A 22,230-nucleotide genomic window follows, 5' to 3' on the forward strand; every position below is an offset into this window, starting at 1 on the left:
AATGTGGGTTCCATCAAGGCCACTCTACTGGTGATCTGGCTTTCCTTACTGAGTCTTGGTCATCCTCTTTTAGAGATTTTGGTGAAACTTTTGCTGTTGCCTTGGACATACCAAAAGCTTTTGATAGAGTCTGGCACAAAGCTTTGATTTCCAAACGACCCTCCTATGGCTTCTATCCTTCTCTCTGTAACTTCATCTCAAGTTTCCTTTCTGACTGTTCTATTGCTGCTGTGGTAGATGGTCATTGTTCTTTTCCTAAATCTATTAACAGTGGTGTTCCTCAGGGTTCTGTCCTGTCACTCACTCTCTTCTTATTATTCATTAATGATCTAAACCAAACTTCTTGTCCTATCCACTCCTACGCTGATGATACCACCCTGCACTTTTCCACGTCTTTTCATAGACGTCCAACCCTTCAGGAGGCTTGTGGAACCAAAGTAGTGTAAGTTTTTCCTACTTGCTGAAAACGGAAGAGCAGAAAAGTTGTCCCGCAAGTCAGGCGCTGACGTAGACCCGGAGATGACGGCTGTTGAGAAGACTGGCACAGCAGCAGTGGTGGCCTTCTGCTGCAGGCCGGCCAGAAAGGTGAGGTACGAGAGGTGGCCTGGGATGCTATGCCGGTGCCGTCTCATGCTCTCTGTGGGAATGGCATCACCTTAGAAGCTGCCTCCTCATTCATTCACAGATGTATCAAACAAAGTATTATGTATACATTATTTTGTCATGTAGCCACAAAATGGTTCCCAGTAAACTACAAATCAAAGGAAAATGTTCTCATTCTCTATACAAAGAATATGTATATATACTACAAATACAAAATATGAGGGTTTCTAAGCTCAATTGATTCTTAGTAATCATATTCAATATTACTTTTCCCATATTAGTAACCATACTCAATGTTACTTATTCCCACACTACTACTCACACTACTACTCAATCTACCAGAAGTAATATTCAAATGAAGAAGACTAAATAAAACCCTGACACAAACACACAGGAAGGAATACCAGAAAAAACAAAATTCTAACACAGTGTATCTGATAACAAACACAAGACAAGAAGATCAGTTCCATGGAAAACCATTACCAAGCTTGAGATGCAACAAAAGTCAACAAACCCATGAAGTACTGACGCTCTAACACTCGGGTCCTACCACTCCCAGGACTCCAGTCTGGCATGCATGAGAAAATGTGTCCAGTCAGGGGAGAAGTCAAAGAAACAAGGATGGTGAGTTATTGAAAAGCCTAAAGAGTTAAGATATATAAGGCATATTTTATAGTGGTGTGAGAATGTACCACTGCACACACATTCTCATGCCACTACAGATGTCTATAACAGTGAAGAAAAACTGCTCACATGCAAAGAATGTCATTATTACATGGTCACTGAAAAATATAACTTCCCTTGTAAAGTAAAATTATTAAACTTAACTGTAGAAAATCAAAGTAATTCTTGTGCATCTACAAAACAAAGGAGTTGTCATTGCTACCCTGATTCCCACACCGATATCTTTTCCTTCAATAATAAAGCAAATAAGCAAACTTAGATAATTATGACAATAGTCAGAGTCTTTAAGTCATATTTTCCTCATGCAAAATTCTTAAGGAAGCATTGATGCCTGAGGTGCCTTAAGGGCAACAGAAAACAGTATTAACAGAATAAAGATGAAAATGACACCGTGTAAATGTTTCATAAAGGTGAGGAAAGAATCTCACCTTCTTCACTGAGGGAGTCTAGGCTGGAGCTGCCGGCTACAGGAGGAAGAGGAGGAGGAGGTAGGGGTGGAAGCACAATTTCATTTAGTACACAACATGGTCACAGCAGTGCAGTAAGATCTCAAAGGACTGCAGCATTAAGATCAAAATGAACACACAACTGCAGCAGTGGAGACCTTACTGCACCAAGTCACACTGCCAAAAACACATCACTTGGCAGCTGAACAGACGATGCAAGACTGAATTACTATGTGTTGCTCAACTTAATCAGAAGTTAATGTGTTTTTGTAGCTTTGTAGCAATAAATATGTAAATTTTATTGACTAAGCAACAACTACAACTAAAGAAATTTCTTCCTCTATGGTTAAATGACTGCAAATACCAAATTTCAACAGTTGAGTAGAATATATATATATAATCAAGAATTTGTTTTATCTTGCTTTTACCTTAATTAGATATTTGTTCAGCTTGTCTGTACATATGTATCATACCCTTAGGAAAGCCATCACTGATTGAATAAATTTTAACAAGTCCTCATCTGCAAAATCTACAGCAGCAATTAGTTAATCAGTGTTATCAGCAATTAGCTAGCATGGAATCACTACTTTTGAAAATATTAGCTGAAATCACTCCTGCTCTTAGTGCACCACCAGCACTGCACACCAGACATGCCAATCACAGAGGGCCAGGAGTCACCTTTCTCCGGGCGTGGTGTGTGGTCTGAGTTGAGCACGTTGTCAGCCTCCAGGGAGCGTGGCCGTGTCACACTCTCCGTGCCTGACAACTTGCGCTGATATGACGATGCTCCATCAGACAGTGACCTGTGCGTGAGATGTCCATTAGGTTCGTTGTTCTTGATTTCCTATGACACACAAAAGAAATGCTCCTACATTCACTGTCTCACCTACAAGACTTAAAGGTACCTGAGGATATTCCCAGGTATGAATGATCACTTGTTGTGCATCTTATCAACAACTGTGTATTTCTCATCAACTGTGTGACTCCCTTTCAGCTTTATCCTTATGATTAACACATAACCTGTCACTGCAAGGGCTTTTAAAGAACAAAATACATATGAAGGGATTAGTTTTGCAGTGGCAGGAGTACTGATCAGTATTCAATATGCAAAATAAGCTATCAGGGTGTCAGCAAGTAGAGTCTTGTTTGAAAAGTGTATCCACTGTATCATTACATTACATGAAGAATAAATTTGTTCATATGTATAAGTTCTAACCAAAGAAAAGGTACCAATGTTCTATTCATATGTAATATGTACTGACACATTTTGTATTTTGTGGATGTGTTGAAGTGAAATGATATTCACAATCTAAAAATGAGTAATTGTGTTACCTACAAATGCAGTATTATGCCAAAAGGACAATAATGACTATAACTTTGGTCTACTACAGAAAGTTTCCCCTCCCTTGCTGTGCACATCAAACTAAAAAATAAGGTACACTTTTCGCAAAGCAGAATTTATAATCTAACTGGGAAGATATTAAGTGTGTAATATTCAAAATGGTCTTAGCAAGGCTCTGCACTATGCAAAAACCTTGTGCATACTCATTACTTTATTACCCAAAAACTATTATACAAGACTATTTGATAATCTGAAGGGAGTTCAAAAGTAAATACAAGCATTTGGCAGCATGCTGGTTGTTCTTCCTGTCATGTACAGTTCATTATATGTGATTACCGATGCTCATTATCAGTTCAATGTGGTTCAGTCTATGCACTCGTGTTTAACCCATTGACTGCTGTGCATCCTCTAGTTAAATCAAGTGTTGTATTGCCAGTTTAGGGTATCATTTCAAAGGATGCCACTGAGGGAAAAGGGAGCAAATAGCAGTGTAGTTCAAATCTTCTCAAGTCTGTTGTTTTTATGTTGGGTTTATAAATTGTCTAAGATTACTCAAATGAAGACAGCGTTGTGTTGCTTAGCAGTCAAGGAGTCAACAGAGGGTAAGCTGACAGGGTGCATTGTTTCTTGGGCAACACTTCTCTTCTTTTTGCAGTGATGACTTGTACTTGGTTCTACTAGGAGCCTAAAGCAGTTCAACACCGGATGGTCAACAATATCATTCTATTTATAAAGATTCGGTTTTGTTTCAATACGCAAGGGTCAACCAGTACACAAGCGTAGAAATGCAGAGTAAATTTCATTTATAACTATGGCCATGCAAATCTTGGAGTTCTGTATTCTTTGTTCTGTGGGCAACAAAACTAATACTGTCTCCCATATTGCCAATCAAAATAAATATTAATCTATTTCTGGATAGAAAAAAAATCATTCATCCTACAGAACCCACTGCTGTCTTTTTATAAATTGTATATCTGAAGATTATTGAGCAGATCAGTCATTTATTGCAAGAGCACTTAGAACCTATGAAAATATACATCACTGATCAATGTATGTAGTGTGCAACAAAGAAAATGTGTCAGCTTTTTGAAGGGGGAAGAGATATGACAATTAATTCAGACATGTTAGTTACAATTGTAGCATCAAATAAGGAAAGGCCAAATCATTAGTGTGAGGAGTGAGAGGAGGCAAGTGGTGCAGTGTGATAATTGTGACAAATGGATGAGGGAAATGTTGGGTCACACTGGACGGGTCTCATCACCTCCTGAGTCGTGGAACACTCAAACACTCCCTTGTGTGTGTATGCAAAGGTGGAGATGACATTTGACAGAGTTTGAGCGAGGACACTTGCTACACAGCAGCATGAGTGGTCTATACCATACCACAAAAGGTAAACAGGCAGTTTCAAGTCAATGACAACAAGTCTGCATAACAAACAAAATTCACAACCCTGAAGAAACAAAGGAGAAAAAATAAATCATGTGCTGAATATTAATTGGCAGGTGAAGACAGATAGAATGATATATGCCGTAACATCAACACAGTGAAACAATGAACACAAAACACTTCATGCAGGCAGGGAGTGTACTGAGCATCCAGGAAACCAACAGCAGGCAAGGCATCTCAAAACCATTACTCTTGAGAAGGGAACATGTGGCTGACTGAGGCCTTGGTGTGACACAGGGAGATGCACTTTACTTTAGTGAACTCAACACAGCACTCTCGAGGGGAGATAATATCCAACACCAGCATTGTTCCCTAAAGAGTAATGGCTGGGAGGGAAGAAGTCACCCTAGTAGTGGTACAGCAAGAGGAAGATACCGTGTGATGGGGTACGGGCGGAGCACTTCCCCCAGAGGCACCAGTCCACAGTCAGATTGTGACCTGCAGGTGACAGTGCCTAGTGCTCAATCCTCCACACTCACCACTACCACCACTGCTTGTAACACCACCAACACAACATGGCCAGATTGCAGTGACACACAGATATCACAGATTTGATCCAAGAGTAAGCTAGAGAAATTGAGGTTAACTGAAGGTTCATATCAAATAACCAGTAAATAATGAAGTAGATAAGTATAACTATGACAGTTTTTGCTAATATCTACTTAAGAGAAAATTAGATAAAATGATGCACATGTGAAATTGTATAAATCTAAACTGTAATATACAAACAGGTTGGTTCACAAATTATTACACTTAGAGATGAGAAGCATGCCTGCAAACACACTTAATCTGTTGTAAAGACGTCCAGCAATGAACTATCTAGACAAGCTTATAAGCGACGCATTGTCCAACCTGGAACTGTGACGACTAGTAACTAATGCTCACTATGGTTATCATGATTAATATATTCTGTGAAGTGTGACACCCCATGATGTTTTTTCAGTGATGAAGAGCAGTCATTCAAGAAGGGATTTATTATAAGGACACTCACCCTCAGCCTTTTCATAGATATCACCCTTAAAAGCTTTCCTGATTAATTCCTTAGATACATTCACTCATCACTATCTCATCCCTTCCTCTGGTAAACTCTGGAACACTACCCCATTCTATTTTACTACTCAGTTTTCATCCCTTCCCCTGGTAAACTCTGGAAAACTGTCCTATCCTGTTTTACCCTTCACTTTCTCACTCCTCCTATTGGTAAAGTCTGATACCACTGCCTCATTCTGTTTTCTTCTTAAAAATAGACTACAGTATGCTCTTATTTAAATAAAAATGAAAGATATTGCACCTAGGAATCTAATGTATTAAATAAAACTACATCAAAACTGGTTGTAGCTATTGTGAGACTGTAATGGATAAATAGATCCTATGGTAAGAAATGTGACTGCAATACAAGTACACTGCAACTCTCTAAAGCACTATGTCTTGGTGAAGGAAGGAGAGCTGATACCTGACACACAACTCCAGCACAACCCTCACCTGGCACTGATGGGGATGGGCTCAGACTTGACTATCACTTCCCCTTCACTCACGTCCATTCCTGTTTGAAGATTGTAGCATTAATTTACCTGTTGTGGACATTTGCATTAAGCTTTAGTTTAGTCCAGTATGTCCTAGATGCATGGCAGGAATCCTGGTTCTTTAACTGTTAATGATGCTATGTTTGTTATGTCATCTGAGTAATCTTAGAAAATTCTATTAAAATATTAAACTACAGTTACTAAAAGATGAATTTGTCAGTTATTCCTTTTTGATGAAAATTGTCACTAAAAGGCTTAAATTTGTCAGTGACTCCTTTTTGATGAAAACTAAGAAAAATTACTGCAGTGTTTCAAAATGGCACAACAATGAAGCAAGACTTGTGAGGGAGTGGAGCTGAACAGTATGAATGTGAGTCTGACCTCCAGGCTGCATGCTTCCACTTGGTAATTCCACATACTTTTCGCCGCCCTCATCCTGCAAGCACACAACACATTAACAACCTGTAAATACCCTTGAGGTTTTTCACCAAGTAATCCTGTAGCAAGAAAACACGGAAATACCCTTCAGTGCATGCAAACAGCCAATAGCTTACCCACACACTCCTAATGCTGCTCTAATAGTGACACAGGTACACAAAAAACCCCACCTGTATGCTTACAAGCACCTCACCTTGGCTGCAGGTGGGGACAACAACAGTTTGCTATCACCATCCTTGCTTTTCGTCTCCTGTGGGCCCAAGGTGGACGATGTCCTGCGAGAGTGACTGTCCGTGCGTCCCCCCACACTGGCTCCTACCCCGCCCTCCTTCTCCCCCTCACTCATCTCCTCCAGGATGTACTGAAGGTCCTCCTCCTCATCTATCCGAGAAGTGGCGCGAGCCCTTCTCATCTCTGCCTCCGCCTTTGGAGATAAGGGCTGAGGAGGTACAATGTGGTAATAGTTAACGTTGCTGGTATGGTTGTGCGCAGCAGTTTGTGTGTCTTGCCTTCCTGGCTATGTGAATGTGATGTCTCAGTGACCTTAACAGCCTCTGACTTGTGTGAAATATACAGGCCTTTTCTGGAAATGTAAATACAATGCCTACATTACCAGCACAGCCTCTGACTTGAAGACAAAGTGATCTTTTCCTGTCAGTGTGAACATGATGTCTAAGTTACCTTGAGTGTCCCTGACTTTCTGGTAATCTAAGTATGATATCCCTCAACAGTCCCTGATTCAACCAACCTTTGTGACAATCTAATCATAATACAATACCTAAGTTACCTTTACACTTCCTGACTTTCCTAAATGCCATCTTCATCTGAAATCCTGATGATGTGAACATATAAACTGACAGCAACAAGAAACATTCTATGAAGATGGTATCACATGGCATAAAAGAGAACTATGGTGTGTCTGGGAACAATGTGCATATAAAACTTAGATCTTACTTCTTTACAACTCGCAGAGTCATTTGACACCACCTCCACAATACAATTTATATACAGCGAACAATGAGTCTGTTACTAATTATCTGAAATGTTTGTAAATCTAATCTCAACAAAAGCAACGGTGGGATGAAGAAGGAACAGAACAAACGAGAAGCTGTACATGTCACTCCCAGCTGGGAAAGAGTAGCAATAAAATAAGTGTTTAAATTATATGAAAGTGTAAGATGACTTTAGTGGAACCTTACAAACAAAATGTCAACAGAAAGACAAAAGCATTGACCCAATAAGAAATAAGTAACTTGTAACAAAATATTTACAGTATTTACACACATATTTCTAAACATGAAACACAAAGCCAGATGTTCTCATTTTCTCTACCACTGTCTCAAGCCAGTGAGGATCTATTTTCTCATCACAACATTTCCAAGCCCGACAAGCAACAAAAACCAAACACAATTAAATGTTTTACCTGGAAAGGAAAAACTTAATAGTACAGGTTTCATAAATCTTAATATGTGTTAAAACTGTTTACACTGAGTAGACAATTACAATTAAAGATTGCAACATTATTCAGATCTGTTCCCAAACATACCCAAAAAGTTAAGTGACGGATGCACAACTGAGCAATACAACACACCTTGGTCTGAAGGACTAAAGACACATGCAGCGACAGGAAAGAAGCCGAGTTACTTGAAGGATAATCGGAGTAATGAGAAACAAACAGGACGTGAAAGGGATCCAAAAAATGAGCTCGTGTTCACAGTGACTTTAGTGACCAATCGTAGTCTTCCTTTAACGTTTTCTCACACATAAATCAAGTGCTTGGTCAGTCCTTCCACCTTTTGGATCCCTGAGCATTGTAGTAAAAATGTCTGAAAGTACAGCGTTCATCTCTTAAGTGGCCAAGAAATGCATCTCTCTCAATGACAAAAACTTGAGACCAAAAGATGAAACTTTAATGTGAACTATTCTAAAAGGCGGCAGTGCACTGCCATCCCATCAAGGAACTCTTACCACGGTGGGGGCCGCCCCGGGCCGGGGGAGGCACATGTGATACTTCTCCTGAGGCATGAAAACAAAACAAGGTGGTTGGTTATCTCTCAACTCAAATCTTGGCAAACACAACCAAAGCTATCACACTAATTCTTACTTGAGTATTTGTGAAAACCTCATTATGACAGTTCCCATGGCCTTGCTCAGTATACAAGCTGCATCTCTGTATCTGTTGTAACAAAGTGAGCTGCCTCACAAGAATCTTGTGAAAACTACTTAACTCAATTCTGCATGCCATGTTAAGCTTGAATTCTACAGCTACAGAATACAGGAGAGGCAATCACTGCTTTGAAAGGGGAAGAAAACAGCATTTACAATATTATGATATAATAGTAAATCTATTGAGCACTCATCATCTTTTTCTATGATTTTTTTGTACTTCGAAAAAGGGCAATTTATAAGGTTAATGAAACTATATACTAGTAAGTCTATAAGCAAAGCTTAGGACTTTGGCACACTTGATATCAATTCTAAAAAAGGGAAAGACAAAAAATAAGTAAAGACATGAATAAATCATGAGCAGAAAACAATTTCTGCACCAAACAAAATAATATAATTAACAATCCAGGTAACTATAAAAAATATCTCAATAAATGTGAAGTCTTTCAGTTTGTCAGTGTTTGAGAAATAAGTAATTTGTCAGATGTGTGAGAATTCTCAAAACTTCTTATGTGTAAGTTTGAACTGAGCTTATACTTCAATTGTTTTTTTTGTGTCTAAGTGAAGACAGGAGCACCTCACACTGTTCAGGCTAAATGTTCTATGTTAGAACTGATTATATCCATTCAATAATGATCAAGGGTGGGACATAATTGAAAAAGATCTACTTATACAAAATACCATCACATTCCCTGCCACCCTCTCTAGCAGCACTAAGTCCTCACCATCTCACTCCACACTCCAATCCTTCGCTTTCTCAGCCAACAAATGATTTCCAAGTTTCCATCACATCTGCACTTTATAACATTTATTCATTACATAAAATTATCAAGAATGAATTGGCTAAACTTTTCCACTAATCCACTACAGAATCACTCCACTAATGATTGGCTCTTTAAATACGATAAAAAGATCGTTTGAAGTTCCCGAGAAAAATGGGGAAGTCGAATAAAACCTCACTCCTCACCGGTTCATTGCGACTCTTTGGTCTGAAGCCTGGGCCAGGCGGCAGGTTCTTGTGCACACAGCAATTCACACCTGGACTGAAGTGAAGCTCCACGTGGAATCTGTAAAACACGTACATACTTCAGGATGACATTCACTAAGAGGGGCACTAGCCAAAGGTAACAAAATTTATATATATATATAAAAAGTCCCACTGAGATGCCAGTCCCCAAAGAAGAAGGGCAAGAAGAACCAATTAACCAAAAGTAGAGAAGAGTCTTGAGAAATCCCTCTTGAAAGAATTCCAGTCATAGGAAGTGGGAGATACAGAAGCAAGCAGAGTTCCAGACTTTACTGTTTGTTCCTCCACTGAGCAACAGCAGGAAATAATGTCTCTTTCTGTATAGTTAATAAGGGAGCTTTTTTGGCATTTTAACTTACTGAACTGATACTCTGATGTCACACAAACATTGAGGAAAGAAAATATTTGTTGAAAGAGATGCCTGTCATGGTCATTCCTTTATGAGCTGCCATAAAGTACTGATAGATGGAAAGATAAGTAGATGGTTGATACAATGGAGAGTTTCAGTGCACATAGTCCCCACCTGCTGTCAGAGGAAGGGTCTTTGGTGGGATCTTCATAAAGCATCACCACAATCTGGCTGAGGTAGTTCAGCTCAGACACAGCCCCTATGTAGTCCATCGCACGGTTCCATTGCTCATCTTTGGGATTCTGCAGATATGAAAAAAATGTACATTAAAGATTTTCAAGCACCTCACCAGCCTCAACCAATTGAAAACCACTACTGAGAATGCATTTTTTAAGACTCAAGTGACCATAAGCAGAATGAGAAAGTGACACTGAAGAAAAGCATGATGAGTTTCAGTCTTATACCAAGGCACAGAAGGCAGTGGAGGTGCGTACATCAATGAGTCCACCGAAGCGGAGAACAGTGAGCAGGGAGTGGATGTGACTTTCGCTGGTAAAGTACAGACGAGTCCTCACATGGCGGCTTGGACTGCTGACTCCATGTGAATATCTGTTCAGAGTAATAACAACATGTAAGACTGAAAACATTACAGTAAGCTTGATAGATGGATTACTTTAGCAACATACACAGCATTAAGGACTGAAAACATTACAGTCAGCTTCATAGATAGATAGATAGATAGATAGATAGATAGATAGATTACTGAAACAACATATACAGCATTAAGGAATGAAAACATTACAGTCAGCTTCATAAATAAACAGATTACTGTAACACTGATGACATTAAGATACTAACTTTGCTGCAACATGAAGTACAACAGGATCAGGACACTGGCCATACCAAGAATATCTCTACATACACAGGGTCTGACCTATTACCGACACCATATAAGATTTAAAACATTATAGTCAGCTTGATAGATTGATTACTATAGCAATGCTGAGGGGACTAAGGTACTAACTGCTGCCACACAAAGTACAATAGGATACAAACACATCTGAACCTACACAGGGTTTAATCTGTTGATGCTCTCCCCAGCGTTCTCTTCACTCTCCTCCTCCCCAATATTGCGCTGCAGGTCTGCCCGGATCTTCTTCAGCAGAGGAGTGCAGATGCCTTGACTGATAGCCATCTTCTCCTGTGGTGTCATTCCATATTCCTGTAAAAACATTCAAGCTCTCAGTACAGTGGCTTTGGTTCAAGTGTAAGGAATTAAGTTACTCATTTTAAATCCTACATCTTCGGTGAGGCTTTTTTTGCTGTCTATTTATTGCCCTTGTCCAGAATTCCTTTCACATAAAATCAATAAAAAATAAGTGAAATACAAGACCTCATTCAGCACTGTTGCACTACCTGAGGAATGACAACGTCAGCGAGGTACTTGGCACACTTGTATAGCTCCTCGGCATGCTCAAACTGTAGCGTGTGGTTGTTGTGCTGCAGATCGTATTTAATGCAGTCGTAGATGTCCGGGATCTTGGAGATATCAAACTTGGTGTTCTTTGTTCTAAAATCCTTCTCCAGCTTGGCCCACCGACGCTGCATGAGCTCCCAGGACTCCCCGTGGTAGAGAGGCAGCTCTGCAACAAAGAGGCTGTATGAAAACCTAATGTGTCATGTGGAGTAGAATGAGGGAAAAAGGAAAAGGGGTTGGCTTGTTTAATGTGTAGTCTGTGGCTGCTGCCCCAACTCAAAAACATTCAGTATCTCATATCAATATTCAGAGTGAGTAAAAATCTAGTATGTGATGTATAGTAGGATGAAGTAAAAAGGCATATTTAGAGTGTTAACTGAGTGTTTAATGTGTAGTCCATATCTGCCACCCTCTGACTGGTCCTTCGAAAGCATCTCAGTACAACACTAAAATAACATAAAAGACAATATGAAGCAATGAACCCTCAGCTTCACCAGTTCCACAAGGTTCTAACACTAACAAGACTTCATAAAAACCCACGTATCTAATACTTCATACTAACTCACAGCGGCAGAATCTGGACAACAAAAAAGAGGCTGAGCTTGAGTTTCTTCACCACACACCCACACACACCTTTGGTCTTCTGGTCCTCCTTCCTGATCTTGATGCGTTCATTAAGCTTTTTGATGAGCGAAATGACGTGCTCACACATCCTGACAGGGTTCTGAATAAACTCAAGAGCAGTAGAGATTGAGCGGGAGCTGGTGGGGTTGAGCTTCTCCATGTCCTCCTGAGTTAGTATTCTGTCTTGCTGCATTGCCTCGTGTAGACGGTTCTTCACCCTGGAATGTACATGTCAGGAGCTCCAGTAAGGGTGCAGGTCATTATCTATATCTTGGGGGAGACTATATTCGATGTTTTTGCAAGGGTATTATGACTATTATCCACATCAAGAGCTCCAGCAGAAAAGCTACTGATTATTATATAATTATCCATGCCAGGAGGGCCAGTAAGGCTGTGTGTCATCACTTATATCCTGGGGAGCCTATGTTTTATGTCTCAAAAAAAGGGCATTATGACTAGTATCCAAGTGAAAAATGTGTACCTTTAATATTCTTGCTTTCTAATGATTTTTCATGACTAAATACAAGCCAAGGAAGAAAAATTCAGTGTATGATGTAGGAATAGCAAAGACAGACAAGCAGCTCAACCAACAGACAGCCAGCAGACTCACATGTTCTGATGCTTGTAGGAGTCACAGTCATTGTCCAAGAGACCATTAGTGTTAGCACTCTTCACCATCTGTACAAGTATTGGTGTCAACTCTCCCTCCAGAGCCAGGAGACCCTTGGCGAAAGCAGCAGCGGTCATCTGCACCCGACCCTCATCACTAGCGTAGATCTTGAGGTCGTGGCGGTAGGTGGAGTGCAGCCGTAGCAGCCCCAACCCCTGTGTGCCGGCATACTCACCTAGGGCAGGGGGACACATCTCACTGCCCAGCCTAGTGTGTTAGCAACTAACTCTGTCACTGCATCAGGTGTCTCACTGATGAGTGTATATGTTTTGTGTAAGCCTTGCTATGCACTGGCTATGGAAGTGCATCATGTTATCCTAGTCAATAGTGAGATAATGAGAATATGATGTAGTTCTTAATTTTTATGTACAGTCTGTCACTTATGAATACCTATATCTGTTTTGTGTATGACCTTGCCATGCACTGGCTATGGAAGTATGTATGTTATGCTAATCAGTAGTGTGTTTACAAGAATATGCTGCAGTTTATAATCTTTATATCCAGTCTTTTGAAAAGGCTTTGTGCATAAAATGAATTCTCGTAAAACTGACAGTGTGGCTCACCTGTAAATTAACAACTCACAAAATGAAGTGTTTCTAGTATCTTGAAAACATGATCTAAACTAAACTGTCACCCTAAGCAGAAAGAGTTCACTGTTAATTCCACTGTAAAGGTGAGAAGTCACAGCCACAAGTGAAGAACAGTGTGTTGTGATGAGTGTTGCTGTGTTACCGCAGCGTGCCATCCCCTGAAGGCAGCAAATGTCTCTCACAGCTTCTCTTACCCAGACAGAAATCCCACAGCAGTGATACACCAGGATTAAAAAAAAAAAGAAAAAGAGAGAGGACAGCAGAATTCAGGCACAAGAATGATACATATGCTCCCTCAAAGCCGTGACTGCTTTACCACACAACACAAAGCTCATGGAAGGAGGCGGAAAGTGTTACGACTACAGGGAGGAGAAGCAATCAACAGCGGCCCAGATCTACCTCACTCATGCTGAAGAGTCGTGCTGCCATGACAAGAATAATAACAATGGTTCACTTCTCTGACACAACTACGGTGACGCTTCCAAGTAAAGGTGAGGTGACATCCCAGAAAATGTAGATTGGAAAGGGAATCTTGAATCAGAGCAAAAAATAAGTAGAGAAGTATTCAATTGCAACAAACAGAGAATAAAAAACAAAAAAACAATGGATTCCTAGAAATGAACTTATAATCACCCACATTTACATACCATGTTATTATATTCATCTTTCTGTCTCCTATTCATGACATAATAAATAATTTCCCACATTCATGGCAAGGTTTAAGATCCATATTTAGGAACACAATGCCTTCATTCATTCCTAAGGCCATGGGAGTCTTCTCTGTCTCTACACAAGCCTACAGTCTACTTTAACAGATTAAAACTTAAAGCACTGACACTTTTCCCTTTGCACTCCCATGGCTTTAAGAGAGAGAGAGAGAGAGAGAGAGAGAGAGAGAGAGAGAGAGAGAGAGAGAGAGAGAGAGAGAGAGAGAGAGAGAGAGAGAGAGAGAGAGAGAGAGAGAGAGGAGAGAGAGGAGAGGAGAGGAGAGAGAGAGAGAGAGAGAGAGAGAGAGAGAGAGAGAGAGAGAGAGAGAGAGAGAGAGAGAGAGAGAGAGAGAGAGAGAGAGAGAGATATATAATATAACAACACCCAACATAAAATAAGCCAACAACAAACATTTTGGTCTCTATCATATTTTACAGACTCGTTTTCTCTACTGTAATTATTATTCAGTCATAGCTAAAGCAGCCGTCTAATTGTGTTGCAGCCAGTCAGGCAGGCACACTCAGCTCAGCCAAGGTAATGCTTGCTCCTCCGACATTCGAGGACCTCATCCCTGTCCTGGTTGATTTGTCTGACTCTCACAAATCTTCCCTCCTGCAGTACAACATGAACACCCATCACTCTACTAAAGCTGGATAATTCTGGGCCATTCAGAAACTTTGTTCGCCATCCAGCCTAACCCCCATGAATTTTTCCTCTTATAAACATCCTTTGCAACTAAAAAAATATGCTACTGCTGTACTAAAGATCTGCATTGCTTAGAACAGCATTTAAATCTTATATAGTTACATTATCACCAACAACTACTTCTCTCTGACTCTCTCATAGTGCAAGAGTGAGGCTCTCATCCACCACCACCCTCTCTCACATTCCTGTCTGTATCTCACTTGTTTACTTTCCCTGCCAGGCCCACATACTGAGGCATTGCTGGAGTGATCAAGGCACAGTTGGTGGCAGAGTGCAGTCATTACCAAGGCCTGTGTCTCATCATGACCAGTGGACACTACTTAGTCTCGTGCATCTTGGCTAACGTCAAGGCTCTGATTCCCTCACAGAGCAATGTGTCAAAACTTTATGTCCAATTTACTGCCATTGTAAAAGAACCTCTTAGTACAGACTACAGAAGGCTAAATCTCTAAAATAAAATCATAATATATATATATATATATATATATATATATATATATATATATATATATATATATATATATATATATATATATATATATATATATATAAAAGGACTAATGACAGAATATTTTTTATAGAAAATAAATGATACTATAACTGAACACTGTCCAATGTCAAAATGGATGATGCTTAATTAAACTAATATTATCATCAACTACTTGAAACAACCTTGATGATTCACAAGTGTTTATGATTTACCAGCCACTTAGTGCATCATCCCACATGCTCTTATTCATTATAAAATAAAAGCACGTGTTCTACAAGACCAGAAATGGTCTACACCTCACGCTGAGCGACAAACAGGCAAAGGTACAATGAGGAAATAGATACATTACATCATGACAGGGTATTAACATTCATGACTATCTGATATGAACACAGGAGTTACCGAGAAACCTTGATGCAAATGAACTGGAGTCTTACTGCTGTGTCTTGCTGGTGGATTAGAAATTCTGTGTCACTTGAGGTATTACAAGGAGCCACAGCTTCAGTGAATTTTGAGCCACAGACAAGATGCCAATAAATACTGTAATAAATACGTACAGTTGCTCTTTTGTATTAAAGAGAAAGAAGTTGAATGAAATGAGTTTGTGATGACACATACATAGTTATTCATCATTCTGTGAGAGTGAAGCTTTACCACCAGCCAGTTTGTACACGCAGTGATCCAAGTTCCTGCCACTGCTGCTGACACAAACACTCCAGCGGTTTGACGTACCAGCCTGGCGTGCATCACCAGCTTGTGAGTGACCAAGGTTGCTGTCATCTATCACTGACTGACTGGAGACAACTAGGGTTTCCTCCTACTTAGAACAACCCACTCCCGAGCACAAGGGCAGGAAGGCACAGCATGACATAGCCCTGGGACACACACATGGTAGCTCATTACTCACATCCAGTCACTGACTCGTCAATCCACTCTGACCGTTCTGAAACACAGCATAACACCTGGTCAGGTCAACACAGCCTTAGTCCACAGCAAGGCCACCACCCCAGGGCCACCTCACTTCAGGGAAACACACACTTAGGGTGCTTGGCTTGGGGGAAGGTTGATTTTAAACACATGTATTGCCCTTCTTTGCCTCTTTTCCTCCTGCTAACATTATGAACTCATCAAGGGTCTAAAAGCTCTACATCAAAAAATTCTGCTGCTTGAAAAATTTTTTTGGGGGGGAGATAGAATATCAAAGTAAAATAATTAGCAACACAAATCAACACCATACCTGTTATTAAGTGAAAGTTTAAGTCTCCACCTTAGCGGGTGAGCAAAATACTGAGGCTCAACTCAAGGGCTGGGTGAGAGGGAGGACATGGTAACAAAAGCATGCTTGTGCATTTATTAGCAGGGAACAAAATGAACTCAGTATTTGTTATAAAAATTTAAAAAGGTGTCTGTTATGTATCTTGGGGTTTCTCTGCTTCAAGTATTATCATTTGGCACATTTGGCAGTAAACTCATTCTGTTACCAGCACAAAATATCCACTGCCATCTCTGACTTAACAGTATGACAGTAAAAAATGGTAATTACAAAAAACAGAATTATGTATTAAAAAAATTTAAAAATAATTTGTTTCACTGTTATTGAGAAATTCATTATGTTAAACAAAAAACATTGCAGGGTGAATTAAAGCAAGGATATCTAATGCTTCTTTATACTGCAAAGCACTATCATAGAATCTAAAATAGCAATCAAGCTTTGGGCATTTGATCTTTCACTTGGAATTTAGAGACAAAGTTTAAAAAGATTTAATGACTCTAGAAATAGCTGGTGTCCATTACTGCAGACAAGCACATCAAAGGAGGCACTCGGAGAGAAAGGTGTTTTCATCATTACTGTAAAACTGAAGCACAAGAACCACAGCTTTACAACATTGGCTTCTGAGGGGTATGGTGAGTCAAGAGTGCTTAGTGTGGAGACTCGGGCATTGTGACAGCACATTATAGACATTAACTTTCTGATACAAGCATCTCAGTTTGACAATTCTAACAAGACAGCCTTTCATCAGACTGCCTCCTGGTCCTTATTATTAACTGCATGAAAATATATTAATACACCAATACAGAGACTCACTTTGGGTCTCATAATAATATAGAAAGACTTTGAGTTCTTTCTCTATCATGTAACATAATTTTTCTCTGCCAATGACCAAGGTTATGTTAGTAGTTGAGTAATTTTCATCCCACACAATGGAGGGACCAACTCACCAATAGTGTCCTCACGTCCCACCACTCTTGGGGAAGGAAAGGCAAGATCATGAGAGAGTGACTCATGACGTGACAAAAGGACTATGAGGGACAAGTCAGAGTCACACTGCAACAGACAAGCAAGTAGGGGAGGCTGCAAGACTAAGGGTTTGGTGCTTCACTCTACATATCCCTGGCAGTATAAAATGTGGCACGAGTCTCTGTTCACTGCTGTCTATGCTTATAATAAAACTGCATTCTGTTAGTGGGTGCGTAAGTGGGTTGTACTTCTGGCCAACTCTTACCTCCTTCCTCTTTTCACTAACCTCCTATCTCCATTCTTTTCACTCCAGTGTGTTTCCTCTTAATTTCCACCTCTCAACTCTTCCCCACATGTTACTGCAGGAGCCAGAGTGAGAGGCTGAAATTCTAGAAAACCTGCAATTTGTGTAGCTGTAGTAAACACACCAATTTACAAACATTCCTGTTGTTTTGCATGGTAGATCTTGCTTGCCCTTATGAAACTGTTATCCAAGAGGTACAGTCAATCCAATGTGCTGTGTTATGTCTAATGAGGAAATGTTAGTCAGAGCAGTTCATAGCCAACTAAAGTCTTGGTAATATTGAGAAGCTGCTACAGGAGGATGAGTTTTACAAGTGTGCACATGCATCTACAGTTGTCTCATGATGCAGCTGAATTCTTGGGGCACTTTTCGGCTTCTTAAATCACCTCGCTGTGCTCTCAATATTGATTCATGGTAGCATATTGGTGTATCAGTCATGACTCTGCACTGTTGAGGTTCCTGGCCACCATAAGCAGTGTTCGGGGGATGTGTTTACTGGTAACTCAACTGCTGATGAATTTATTGTGCTCTATTTTCAGCTTCTGTTTTGATTCTCTTTCACCCTCTCTCTCACTCCCTGGACTGTATTATGAAACACTTCTGCACTGCACCTAAACTAATTTAAAAAATTCCTCATTGAAGTTACATGGGCTTTCAAGGACGTTTTTTGGTTCTAGTGACAGATTGACAAAATTTCCGTATTATTAACAGGAGAAACACTATTAAGAACCTGGTAAATCATCTCTGTGGTCTTTGAAAGTAGCTGAGGTGAGAAAGCAAAGCATTTCTGAATACATACTTCACTCACTCACTCGCTCGCTCTCTCTCTCTCTTTCTCTGTGATTAAGATATAGATGAATTTAGATGGTATCATGAGACTACTGTATTTGAGAGCCATTATTGAAAAACTAAAGGAGCAACAGTGAAGGAAGTGAACTGAAATGAATGCAGAGCAACAACACTGAAATGCAAATAAGCAGCATTACGGAAAATTATGGGGCAAAAAAGTTGAGTACACTATAATGGGTAAGACTATTTTTCATAACTATATCTTATCATAAACTAATGAAGGGCAAGTCTTCAAGGAGTCAAAGTTCTAGCTTGTTAGTTTAGGGAATGTTAACACTAGTTCTGTTGTTAAAGAAAGAGCAATGTAAAAAATAGTACATAGGCATTTGGTCCAACATTCATGGTGGAAAGTTTTGGTAATAATGAATGTATTTGTAGTGAGGTGGGCTGACCCTGGTACCCTCCACCCAAGGCCCTCTGGTACCTGTCCTTAATGGGAACACTCACTGGGAACACTCACACAACACAGCCATCACATCCACCACCTTCCTTCCCCCACACATCCACACATGCACTTCACTCCACCCCACCGGTACCTTGTCCGCCAGGGTACATGCACCTGAAGATCCGTCCAAATTCTTCTGCCTGCACCCTGCCAGCGGGGGTCAGTTCTCCTCCCCACTTGAGGATCAGTACCAGTGAGGGTTCCCGAGGCGAGTCTCCTGAAAGTCACAAATGGTATGAACACAAGTAATCAGACAATAAGGTTTGGTACAAGAAGCTGCCAGGCCTACATGTGGCAGTCCCTGTGTGAAATGTGCCTCTTTATTTCCACCTATCATCATTGTTTCAGTTTGTCTTATCTTTTAAAGATTCCTAGTCAGTCAACACTACCTGATTACCAAGTTTACTGCTTTCTTCTACCGCTCTATTTGAGAATCAATTCCTTCCTATCTCGTTCTTTAAATCTAACCATCTCTACTGATTACTGACCCTGAAGATTTTGCTTATGTCACCCTTGTTATGTCCCCTATACCATTTGAAGACCTCTATCAGATTCCCTCTCAACCTTCTTGTCTTATCCTGCTCACTGTTCTGAGAACTTTGCTTATGTCACCCTTGTTGTGTCCCCTATACCACTTAAACACCTCCATCAGATCCCCTCCTGACCTATACCTCTCTAAGGGATGTATACTGCATTTCATTAAGACTGGGTTGGTTATCAGGTTGTGAGGGTGTGTTGGTGTTGGTCTCCCCACACAGTGCATGCCTCACCTTCCTCACTGCTGGAGCGTCTTTTCCATCCCCTCGGCTGGTACTTGAGCTGTACTTTTCTGTTTATTCCTGAGAAGTGGCCATACCTGCCGGGCAAAGGAAGAGTTCAGTTAAGAGACTGGGCGACTATCAAAAGGACAAAGGCAGAGTTCAGTGAAGACATTGGGTAACTATCAATGTTCAGTCTTTAGTTCCCAGCTCCCAACTGAAGCTACAGGAACGTAGTAAAGCCTTTGTGAACATAAAGTAATGTTTCACTGTTGAAGGTAACACATCACAGGAACATAACTATGCCCTTGTAAACTTAAAAGATTACTTCACTGTTGGTAAGACATCACAGTCAAAATGTGTGTTGAGGAGTGTAGCACTGCACTGCTCCCTTATGCCTGAGTCCTGAGAGTAGCCTGGGGACAACATACATTTACATAATAATACATTGCACCAACAGTTACCGTCATCTTGCCGCCTTAAGGTAAACACTGGCTGGCTGATACAGTACACCCGAGCATGTGTGTGTGTGTTCTGACAGGGACTCTCAGTGTGTTGCTCAGACAATGTGGTGGTCAGCTTGCTGCATGTTCACAAATATATCAACAGTATACACATGCAATACAGTGCCAGTTAAGCTTGGAATGGTTGTGGCACGACACTGAAAAAGTAACATACATAATATGACAGACAAGAGTAAAATTTGTCCTTGGAAGTTGTAAGACATTCACATTTCAAGAACCTCAAGCACTTCAGGTCCACTGGAGCCATCAGGTTCAGTTTAAGTCTCAGTTAACTGCAAAGTCTTAAGCTTCAAGAATCACAAGAACTTCAGCAATGACTTAAAACATTTCAGCACTGCTGTCAACATAATTCTCACATCTGCAAAGGTTTCTGTGGCCATTCAGTGATGCAGTTTGTCATCAACATCATTGCAGCTCTCACAGCAAACATGTCACAATATCCAGTGACTTCAAAGAACTGTAAGATGTGTAAAAAGAGTGACAAATCCACCAAATGTGCAAAGAAATGAAGGATAGTTTAAACAGCATCAAAATCCTGCTATTCATGTTGTCATTACTGCTCTGACCATATTGAGGATGCAGCAGTGTGGGTGACCAGCAAGTCACAAGTCACACCCTCACCTTCCCCCCTTCTGTGCATCACTTAGTCTTCCTACTGGATGCATCATCTCATCCTTAGGAAGTGGGAGTTTAAGAACAGCTGTTTCCATATTTCCTGTGTGTCATTAAAGGCAAAGAACAGGAAGGAGGAAAGACTTAAAATCCTTTTCTCTCTTTACTTCCAAGCAAGTTCAATGTTTTTTTAGTTAGTTTATATGAGCAATGGGGACTGAATACAATTTAATTTGGTCAGGATTCGATTCATTAAAACCTAAGTGAAGACCAATTATTTCATGTTGTAATTTTCTGGTCACGTCTCTACATGGCGAGTGATGTGGCGGTGGCAGGGAAGGCTTGGGGTGTGAGGGAGAGGGCGTGGTGATCAGAGCCTGGCGAGCACTGAGCAGAGGGAGCAGTAGCAGGTGTTGAGTGATCCAGCAGCTCTCTCCTGCCATCTGATGCAAGGTGGGTGGGGCAAGACTCAGGCAGGGAGTTAAAGATATAAAGGGAGCTGTCTAATGTTCATCTATCAGGATATAACATGCAGTGAGAAAAACTGCTTAAATGTATGCATCAATTTGGGACAGTGCTGATCTGCCAGAAAGCTGATAGAAGGAGTGCTAGGAATATTGAATGTGGCACTGGTAAAAAGTATATAAATATGTTTATATGTTTTTGCCTTGATGAGAAAAGATCAGAATTTATCTGAAAAAGGGGGGGGGGGGACAAAAACTGTATATTTATCCTCAACCTTAAGCATGGCTATGAAATGACTCACTATGAATACCTATCTTTCCTGTAGTACTGTGACAACTATTGGCTTCCTGCATCAAGCTAACATTTCTTTATTGATCCCCAAAGGCGCCACTGCACTATCACACTGTCATCACAGCGAATGAAGGCCGAGAGTTGTCATGGTTGTGATGAACAACGTAATCATTTCTCAAGTACATCATTATCACCAAAGGCAGGCAATATTACACAGTGGATGAATGACCTCTCTCTCTCTCTCTCTCTCTCTCTCTCTCTCACTCTCTCTCTTACCCTTTCTCCATTTCTAGTACTACTTTACCTAAAAATCTAGTGTGTACTTCATGTTGTGCTAAATATTCTATAAGCATTCATACAGTAACCACAATTTCATTTGCCTTCTGTCTGCCACCTGTCCCTTACTAAGTTACAAGGAGATTCAAAGCCACTCTTCAACACTAAAGCTTCACTGA

General features: G+C 40.4%; 1 protein-coding gene across 20 annotated transcripts in view; it reads right to left on the bottom strand.

Moving 5' to 3' along the window:
- LOC135089874 (inositol hexakisphosphate and diphosphoinositol-pentakisphosphate kinase 2-like) overlaps positions 1 to 22,230 on the bottom strand; it is a 61,647-nt gene that overhangs the window by 6,787 nt on the left and 32,630 nt on the right. For 8 of the 20 annotated variants that reach the window (XM_063986050.1, XM_063986041.1, XM_063986056.1 and 5 more), the window contains 19 exons: positions 19,896 to 19,981; positions 19,217 to 19,342; positions 16,196 to 16,231; positions 12,736 to 12,970; positions 12,135 to 12,343; positions 11,441 to 11,667; positions 11,095 to 11,246; positions 10,519 to 10,633; positions 10,199 to 10,326; positions 9,616 to 9,715; positions 8,451 to 8,498; positions 6,676 to 6,921; positions 6,426 to 6,480; positions 6,004 to 6,064; positions 4,897 to 4,959; positions 2,412 to 2,536; positions 1,716 to 1,751; positions 1,118 to 1,171; positions 458 to 637 (listed from right to left, as the gene is read on the bottom strand). In XM_063986050.1, coding sequence (XP_063842120.1) covers positions 458 to 637; positions 1,118 to 1,171; positions 1,716 to 1,751; positions 2,412 to 2,536; positions 4,897 to 4,959; positions 6,004 to 6,064; positions 6,426 to 6,480; positions 6,676 to 6,921; positions 8,451 to 8,498; positions 9,616 to 9,715; positions 10,199 to 10,326; positions 10,519 to 10,633; positions 11,095 to 11,246; positions 11,441 to 11,667; positions 12,135 to 12,343; positions 12,736 to 12,970; positions 16,196 to 16,231; positions 19,217 to 19,342; positions 19,896 to 19,981 — 2,282 coding nt within the window. The remainder of the gene's footprint in view (positions 1 to 457; positions 638 to 1,117; positions 1,172 to 1,715; positions 1,752 to 2,411; positions 2,537 to 4,896; positions 4,960 to 6,003; positions 6,065 to 6,425; positions 6,481 to 6,675; positions 6,922 to 8,450; positions 8,499 to 9,615; positions 9,716 to 10,198; positions 10,327 to 10,518; positions 10,634 to 11,094; positions 11,247 to 11,440; positions 11,668 to 12,134; positions 12,344 to 12,735; positions 12,971 to 16,195; positions 16,232 to 19,216; positions 19,343 to 19,895; positions 19,982 to 22,230) is intronic. The other 12 variants (XM_063986061.1, XM_063986054.1, XM_063986043.1 and 9 more) reach the window with 9 other exon arrangements.

Source organism: Scylla paramamosain, chromosome 33, assembly GCF_035594125.1.
Source record: "Scylla paramamosain isolate STU-SP2022 chromosome 33, ASM3559412v1, whole genome shotgun sequence".
Classification (NCBI taxonomy): Eukaryota; Metazoa; Arthropoda; class Malacostraca; order Decapoda; family Portunidae; genus Scylla; species Scylla paramamosain.